This window comes from Hibiscus syriacus, unplaced genomic scaffold (assembly GCF_006381635.1).
Source record: "Hibiscus syriacus cultivar Baekdansim isolate YM2019G1 unplaced genomic scaffold, ASM638163v2 tig00113123_pilon, whole genome shotgun sequence".
NCBI lineage: Eukaryota > Viridiplantae > Streptophyta > Magnoliopsida > Malvales > Malvaceae > Hibiscus > Hibiscus syriacus.
Window position 1 is genome coordinate 998277 of NW_024063443.1, and position 9666 is coordinate 1007942.

The 9666-nt window shown below is 35.0% G+C and overlaps 1 protein-coding gene and 1 pseudogene across 1 annotated transcript; one reads left to right on the forward strand and one right to left on the reverse strand.

The window, feature by feature from the left end:
• Positions 1 to 2141: 2141 nt before the first annotated feature.
• Positions 2142 to 3991, reverse strand: LOC120185433 (annotated as a pseudogene).
• Positions 3992 to 7442: 3451 nt separating this feature from the next.
• On the forward strand, positions 7443 to 9242 carry LOC120185469 (probable prefoldin subunit 4). The gene is made up of 3 exons (XM_039189675.1): positions 7443 to 7566; positions 7668 to 7781; positions 8895 to 9242. The coding sequence occupies exons 1-3, from the start codon at positions 7558 to 7560 to the stop codon at positions 9153 to 9155; spliced, it is 384 nt and encodes a 127-aa protein (XP_039045606.1). The 5' UTR covers positions 7443 to 7557; the 3' UTR covers positions 9156 to 9242.
• Positions 9243 to 9666: the final 424 nt, after the last annotated feature.

Below are 9666 nucleotides of genomic sequence, written 5' to 3' on the forward strand. Positions count from 1 at the left end.
TATTTATTTAAAAATATCAGAAAATGGACATCTAGTTGTTTTAAGACTGCAATTTCTTAATATTGATAAATATATTAAAATATGATTAAAATGATTTAAAATTAATATATTAAATTTATAAATAGAAAAATAAATAAATATTATTTATATATATATTTACATGACTAAATAATAATAATAGTAATGATAATTAAATATATATAAACATAAACATATAAAAGTAAAATATAATTAAACAATGTTTAAAATAAATAAAATTAAAACTAAAATTAAATGAATAAAATAATAAAGCTTGTAAATAAATGAAAATATTAAACTTAGGGACTAAATTATAATATTTTAAAATTAGATACCTAATTGATAAATAATTATTTAAAATTATAGTGGCCAAACATGCCATTTTACCTATTAATTAATTTAGTGACTAAATTAAATTTATATAAAACATCAGTTATTAAATGTAAAATACTAAAATTCGCAGACCTAATTCGATTTATTAAAAATATATGTATTAATAATGTAATTTAATCTTAATTAATTAATTGAGATTAAAATAAAGATTATCAAAACCTAAGGGACTAAATCACATATTTACCCTAATTATGTAATTGCTGTCAAGGACTAAATTATAAATAAGTAAAATTAAAATATCGAATTAAAATGATTATAATTTGATTTAAGTAACTAGAATGCAAACTTACAAAATTAAAGGTATTGCGGAAAGAGTTTGACCATACCCAAAATTACAGATACACCCTTCCCCAAAACGACGTCGTTCGGAGAGGGGTTTATAAACCCAAAAACCGGCTTCCCTATAAGCCATTTTCCTCATTTTTTTTTTTTTCTAGTTCTCTCTCTTCAGAGAGATAACTCTCACTTCTCTCTAAATACATTCATCGGGGAAGAGAGCTGGCCACTCGTCGGCCACCATGCTCCAGCGATAATGGTCGTCGTCGGCCACCGTCGATGGTGGCCGAAATTTCTCAAATTATTCAAATCGTAGATCCGATGGTCGTAAGGCCGATTCCGACCTCCGTTTCCTCTAAAAAACCCTAGATTTTCGTAGATCTAAAATTATACCTTAGGGTTTTCGAATATTTTGAAAGTTTGTAAAGGCTCCGATGGTCGTGTTCTTTCCTCGGTAAGTGCTTCTCTTCTTTAGGTTTATTTTTCGGTTGTTGATGTATGTTGTTGGTTGATTGTTGGTGGTTCTTGCTGCTGTCTATTGCTCTTGGTTGCTGGTTTTTGCTTGCTGGGTTCTCTCTGTTTTTCCTCGCCTCCTTTTTTTGCAGGTTCGGTGGCCATATTTATAGGCCACCATGTACGCCCTTCGGACCGGATAATGGAAGAGGTCTTCGGTGAGTCACCAAGTTATGGCGGTGACTCACCATAGAGCTTCAACGTGGGTGGCTATCTGGGTCTTCTGGAGGCTTCGAAGAGAGTGGCAGAAGCTGACTGAGGCACATGGCAGTGGCATCGTCGGCAGTGACGGTTGGAGCACTTGGCAGCAAAGGTTGAAGCGTCTGGAAGCTTGGAGCGGCGGCAGCGCTAGGGTTAGAAACCCTAGCAGACATGATACAAACCCTAGAGGGTTTGGGTTGTCTGTTGGGCTGGTTCTAGATTGGATCAGGGTCTGGGCCTCTGATGGTAATTGGGCTTCGAGATTTGTAATTGTAAACGGGCCTGTTTGTAATAATAATAATATTAATAATAAAAATAAATAATAATATAATAGTAATAATAATAATAAAATGAAAAAAACTAGTGTATTCAATTATGAGAGAATATCCGTGGCAATTCGCATGAATATGATGTTTTGGCAATATATTCTGTGGGGACCAGCAACGAAGCCAATTTCATCCATCAGCTTCTGTGAACAGACAAAAAAAACCCAGCAACTTGATCAAGTCCATACCACATGGTTTCTTAGGTACGAATCCATTACGAATTGATGCTCGAACAAAGAAATGATGTTTTATTTAAAGGCTAAAAAAGCCTTGGACATCATCTTACAACACCGGGGTAATAACCATGGAAAGCTAGATTTGAAATTCAGCGGGAAGCTTAAACGCTTTCCGCTTCCACAAAGAACAATGGTGCACAAACCACAGTACCAAAAGTCTATAGTAAAAAACGAAACCAGATGATGCATTCCCACGTTCTATGCCAATAAAACTTGGCTTTAAAGCAACTACAAAGGGCTTTACTTCTTCATTCTTTGCCGTCGGCTGCACGGAGTGAGCCCAGCTGGACCGGTGCTTGAGTTCCCACGACCTTAGATGACCCGTAGATCAACAGGTCAATGCCTTGAGCCTTCTCTTTCTCGATTGTTCCTTGATCCAGAAGTATGTAATCCTCAGCCCATCCTACAGGGAAAACAACCACAACATTTGCTGGAGTTGAAGGTCGTGAAAAATATTCGTAAGCTATGAAAATCACGAAAGACAGCACAAGTCAGTTGCCTTCTACCTCATTGTAGGGGCCCAACCGAGTTTTTCTTTGATCAGTGCGTTGTCTGAATTTCGACCTATGACACCCTCTGGACCAGGGATATGGTGGATTGGAAGGTTTTTATCCTCAAAGCTAAGAAGAATCTCAGCCCAGAGTTTTAAAAAACGGTCCGCGACCGCGATATAGCGGTTTTGCCGCCATCCGAGTTACCCGCAATGGCCGCAATAGCATCCGCGACGGCAGCAATAGCGCCCGCGACGGTCGCAATCACGATAAATCCGAAATAACCGAAAATGCGACCACGACCACGATTTGAAACCCTGTCCAGTCATCTCATTCATGCTAACCATCTCATCACTTCCAATGTTCACAGGTTCACGGAAATCCAACTTCGTCAACCTAGAGACATTAATTAGAAAAAAAACATTAAGCAATAAGAAGGCTATTTTCACATTCAAAGTTAAAACAGCAATTTCAAACCGAAATCTGCAAGTTTTTCATATAACATTACAGAATTATGGCTAGAAGCACATTACACAAATTACATATTCCTTCCTAATTTTTAGTATAAGCCAATTCATGCAGATCGATGTATATTAAAACCAAAACTCCTTGGATTTTCCCTTTAAATTGTTGCCAAATGTATGAGTTTTGGGTGGAGCTATAAAAAATGCCAAACTTTACCCAAGTACACCCTCAACACATTCATCGATGAAGGTGAAGGACCGTGTCTGAAGACCATCTCCCCACATCTCGAACTTGTCGATGGAAGTAATAGCCTTTCTGCAAAATGCAGCCGGAGCCTTCTCCCTTCCACCTAAAAGACGGATATAATGGAAGTGACAAATTTAGTATGTTCCAAAAGCAGCACATACACAAGCACTCACCAGAAGTAAAAAGTACCTTCCAATACGGCACTCGATTCCAAAGTCTTTGGTGTAGTGCTTGAAAAACTCCTCAGTTGCAAGCTTTTCCAAGCCATAAACATCTTGAGGCTAAAACCGATATTTATGAAGTGAAATCAGTAACTACGCCATACTAATCAATAAAAGTATAAGACTATGGATAGTAGTTAATGACCAAGATATCGAGTTTAAAACCAACTGTAAACTTAAAACAGAACTGCAATGAATAAATGCAAAACAATAATGCAAAAATCCAACAAACCTCTTAACTCCACTGATCCTAGCAGCCTCAAGCATGTTGAAACTGATCATAGTGTTGTTGTACATAATGACAGAGTGGTTCTACTGAATGAAACCCATACCGCTCATATCGGCAGCAAGGTGGAAAACATGATCCACTCCCTTGGTAACCTTCAAGCAATTCTCCATGACTCGGAGATCGACAAGGTGAAATTCATGACAAAACATGTCTTCTGTCATGTGCTCATTCTTCTTCCAGTCAGAAGCAATGTGGGAAGCAATGAAACCGCCAGCACCAGTGATGGAAATCCGGAGTTTCTCAGACTGCCTGTAAGGCTCCCTCTCCAGGGCACATAGGTGTAAGCAGCATAGCTGGACCCATCAGCACTTCCCATCGCATACACTCAATGATTGAACCTCCATTAGTACAGCAAGATGTAAATGAATAACCATATTAATGCTATATACCATCATATTTCACACAATGACCAATTAAGCATGACAAAACAAAGATCAAAACAAAGAATAACAAGTTGAAAATGCTACAACCTTACAAATTAAAAGTGTAAGGAATCTCCAAGTTTTGGGGGAAACAAAAGAAAAATAAGTATTACAAAGAGAGAAGATATAAGTAATCCAAGTGATAAAGTTAATACAAAAATTCAAGCTTTCATATAGAGAATCCTAAAATATCATTTAGTTAGTAGAACCGAATTGGGTGAAGAATTTTATATTAAAAATAAAAAGTCCTAATTCAGAATAAACGTGTGAAAAACAAATCACTGCAATCCTCCGAAGTAAAAAAAAAAACACACACACACACACACATCTTAACTAGCAGATCTTACATTTTTTTGAAGAAACTTGAGAAATCTTAAGCAATACAAGCTACTGCTAAAATCAGATAATTTACTCAAACTCTAAATTATGCATAAAAGGGGGAAATCAAGTACAAAATTTAAAATAATGTGAATGAATCTTCTTTAGCTTCAATGAAGGCAGAGGGTCGATAAACATGAAACTTCTATTTCCTCATTCTTTTTGCGATTTACCTTGATATATACTATTTTACATGTATATTATGTATATATACACCATTTACCTTGATATATATATATATATATATATATGTTTTTTCTTATATATGTGTGTATAAAAACTATAATGTCGACTGCAAGTGGAGGATACGAGTTTCGTTCTTACAACAGAGAATGTTATGGAAAGTGACAAGGTTCAACGAACAACACACATGTACGTTGAGCTCGTTGACACAAGACCAAAAACACTTATACTCCGTTTTCATATGCTCATATGTGAAGCTTTTGGTAAAAAAATCTAAGGATCCCAGCTTCACTGATTGTGGGATCCATCCGGAATATATTTGGTTATATTCTGTCTTACTACAAGTTGTGGACGGCAAAAAGGAAAGCAATGGCACTGTTGTACGACAATTGGAATTAATCATATAATGAGCTACCACATTTGTTGCATGCAATGTAATTTTTTATCCATGGAACCATTGTACGGTCTTATACTCATCCTACGACCATGTAAACTGGAGAAGTTATCCCAGGAAATAGAGTTTTTAGTGACTCTTTCTAGACTTTCAAGTCAACAATTGAAGGGTTTCGCTTTTGCAAACAAATGATTCAATTGGATGAGACTTTTTTGTATGGGCTATACAAACACATCCTTATGATAGTTGTTGCACAAGATGGTGACAAACATTTTCCCCATTGCCTTCACCATTGTTAAAAATGAGTCGGACGAAACTTGTAATTTCTTTCTTTCCAACTTGCGTTCCTATGTTGTCACTCAAGATGGAGTTTGCATGATATCTGACCGTTCACCTTGGTTGTTACGATGCTAGACCGAGAAGTAGGTTGTCACCTCCCCATGCATATATGACGCATTGTATACGTCATATTGCCTCTAATGCTATGACGATATTTAAGAACAAAGATCAAAAATGAGATTATCAACATGAGTAACATCTACGTTTTTTTGTCATTTATGTTCTTCATTTATTATTCTCTAATCCAATTATTTTTTCAAGATATGCTATACTACAATCAAACTTTCGTGTGAGCTTAGAAATTTTGAGGAGATACAGACACGATGTTTATAACTTTGCAGCTGAAATACTTCGAGAAAGATGGTCATAGACATATGATGATCAGGATCAACGTTACGGGCATATAAGAACCAATCTTGCTGAATATATCAACTTCATGCTTAAAGGGGCTCGACATATTCTAGTAGTATTGTTAGGAAGACTTACTTCAGGTTGGGTAAAGTTGAGGCAGACAAAGGTGCACAAATACAGACCATGATCAATGATGGCTGAAATTGGGCTCCAAATTTGAAGAAGACAATGAACAAAAATCAAACGCATGTAACATCAATGTTTGTTCATAATTTTTCCAAACTTAATTCTGATTATGTTGTCCAAGAACTTGTTCAACCACGTGAGTGGGGATTCTACCATATACACCAGTAATATCAATAGAAGATGATGTGATTACTGTCGATTTCAAGCTTTTATATAGCCATCGCTCACGGTGTTGCTGCATCATGTGTGTATGTTAATGTTGACCCATACTCTTATGCTAATGGTTGTTATAATCTGCTACTATGCGCAATATATACAATTGTGAGTTTAAGTATCTCTCAAATGATGCTTACTGGCCACCAATAATTTCTGAAGAATGGTTGCCAAATCCACAATTACGAAGAAAGTTGAAGGTCGATCTGAATCTAGTCGAACTCATACTGATATGATGATCTTCAACGAGAGCAAGGTCTACCAAAGCTATGTTTAACTGTATAGGTGAAGGTCATAACAGGAAAAATTGTTCACATCTTCCTAAATATCGACAAGGTAAATAAAACATTCATATTATGTTCCTATTGTTGTTGTATTTTTTGGATTATTTATGAACATCATTAAACATTTTTTATTTTTTAACTTTTCATGTATAATATCAAACTATTCATATAACTTTTAACTAAAAACCAATACATTTAAAACATTTTTTCAACATAAAAATCAACTTTTCATCATCATCTTCTTCTCAATTTTTACACTATTATTATTATTATTATTATTATTATTATTCCTCTCTATAGTTTTTTGCTACGTCGGATTGTTAAGTTTTCACACATCTTTTTTTCTTCTCAATTTTCATCTCCTTTGTTGATTAAATATTTACTTTATTGCCTCGTTTACTCACTCCTCATCTGAAGACAAGTTTAAATCTGAATTGTCGAAGTCGAGTAACAGACCCAAATAGATTGTTTGAAAATTTTCGTAATATTATTCCCACAAATGCATGATTGATTCCCATATAAATTCTATCAACTCAACCCCAGTCCTATTTATGAAAATTTATCAAATGTCCGCTGAAACTTGTCACGCCCATATGACGAGTTTCATCAATTCAAAATTTACCATTGGCCAACGATTATAACACTTGTTATTAAACCAAAGGAACTCGTTACCTCAACAAGACGAGTTTCATGATTTTTTAATTAATTAAATAAATAATGTAAAAAAAAAATATTATTATAATAGAACTCGTCACGTTGACATAATAAGTTTCGAGAAAAATAATGAATTATTGAACAAAACAAACTGGTCTAATAAAATTTTTCCATTAGAACTTAACGTCATGACTAGTTCAATGAAAGATTGTAACAAATGTTGTAGGTCCCGAAATAAATTTCTTTATAGCCTATTGAGCTAAGTTTTTCGGCCGGTAGCCGTAGTGGCGAAAAGAACCCGTAGACTTATATATTCAAGCTTCTGCAGTGAAAAAGCCCAATTACGTTATTCATAGACAAGCCCATAACTGTCGAGTTCAAAAGCTGTAAGAACCCGAAATTGAGTCACTTCAGGTTGTTCAAATCCGAGAGAGGAGCTGCACTGTTCGTTTCTTCAGTAAAATCAATCGATCCAAACATGCAACAGGTATGGTATTATCGAAAACCCTTCTTTTCGTTAGATCTTTTGTTTGTTTCTTCGTCTTTTTCATTCATTTTGAGATTCTAAAACGAAAAATGATCTCCAAGGGTACTGGAGCATCTGAAACGGAGGTTACCTGGGAAGACCAACAGAACATTAACAAATTTGGAAGATTAAACAATCGATTTCATGAGCTGGAAGATGAAATCAAGTTTGCCAAGGTATTGTTTTCGTTTGGTTTTTTTTAATATTTATTTTTCTTTTTGGATATTGACTATTTAGTTTCGTTTTGAGGTGGACGGGTCTTCAGATTTACAGAAAATCCAACTTCAATTTTGGCTAACTTGATGTTTAAGTTCGTTTACTTGTGATTGCTTTTTTGGGTTAGAATTGGGTTATTTTTAACAAACACACGCACACGGATAAAGCAAAACACTAAATTGAATTTCTCCCTGCATCATTTCGTTTGGGGAAAAAAGGTTTCTTTTTCTACTGTTTCTTTTTCTACTCTCACTACATGTTTCATTTATCCTAATCTTAAATATCCTTATGTAGTATTTGTTTTGCTGATTCACATATCTTTTGACCATTCCAACAGATAAAATTTGCTTCCGTGGTTGAATATAGATTGTGGGAAGAAAATAAACTGATTTCTGGTAAATTGAATAATGTTACCTGCCCAAATTAGGAACTGGCATTAATGTCAATACTGATATGATGTCTCCTCTCAACTCTTAGTCTCTTCTTTTCTTCTTCAATATCTTTTCCCCCTTGCAAATTACCTTGTTACTAGTGGATATTATTTCGGCCCAATCGGTTAAATCCCTTCCGGGAGCTTCGCTCTCAAAAGTTGAATTTGGATTTCAATAATAGTAAGTTGTGTGATAAATTCATAAATGTAACATTCATGATTATTTCTTGAATTCATGGATGTTTATTTTGTTGTGAAATTGATATTTCTTTTGGCATTTGTGAAATTGAAATTCGTGTTCTTTTTTTTGAAGGATGAAAAATTAAACTGAGTTAATTGGATAGAAACTGTGGTTACATTGTGAGAGATTTGATATGTTAAAAGAAAAACTGCAACTGCCTCTTCTCATTGATTAGTCTTAAACTTGGTCTTCAATTCTCCTTTTCCTAAAACTAGTAGGGTATGGCCTGCACTAGAACCTAATACCTGATAATATAGTCGAATTTTGTTGCATATGACCAAACTGCAGTTGTTGTCTTTGTTTTCGTGTTTTGGAAGCTGTTTTAACTCCATTGAAATGTGGGTACAATCTTATGTGGTTACATTTTCTGACAATAGCTCTCTTTTCCTTTGTTTTTCCCAGGAAGCAATTGATAACCTGGAGGATGCTAGTAACGAGTTGATTCTAACTGACGAGGAAGTAGTACGGTTCCAAATTGGAGAAGTCTTTGCTCATGTTCCCAAGGAGGAAGTGGAGACCAGGATAGAAGAGATGAAGGAAGTGAGCAGCAATAACTTGGAAAAACTCGAGGAGGAGAAAGAATCGGTAGTGGCACAAATGGCCGAGTTGAAGAAGGTTTTGTATGGGAAGTTCAAGGACTCCATCAACCTAGAAGAGGATTAATACGCTCGGTTGGTTTTTCTTTTCCTCCAAGTTTGATTACTACTTGCTTTATGATTGATATTAAAGTGTTAGCCATCATTAATTTCGATTTTAAGGTTTGTCACCCCATTCTCCTCCGGGATTTCCTCTTTGGCATAAACCTATAGACAAATTTATGAATGAAATGAACTTTTGAAATTGTTGCTTCACTATCTTATACTTGAAATTTTTGAAATTTTTGGGTTTCTCCGGTTCAACTATGACTATGGTTCTTGATAGGACTACATTTAACACTAAATTGATGGATGGAGCTATTGTTAAATTGCTTATTATCTGATTAGTAGACCACTTTGAAAGGGCATATACATGAAAAAATCTCCAGGTTTCAAATAGAAATGTTGCAAGAAATAATCAATCATTTATTAAAAATAATAATAAAGAACAGATCTAAATCATCTTTATATCACTTCATCTAAATCGTTATGTTGAACAACATCAACTAAAATCATCAAATGTTAGCAATTAAACAATA

What these genes read in the sequence shown, in the direction of transcription:
- LOC120185469 (XM_039189675.1), top strand. An exon ending in ATGAAATCAAGTTTGCCAAG is followed by an intron (nt 7,782 to 8,894) that starts GTATTGTTTTCG and finishes TGTTTTTCCCAG; the next exon opens with GAAGCAATTGATAACCTGGA.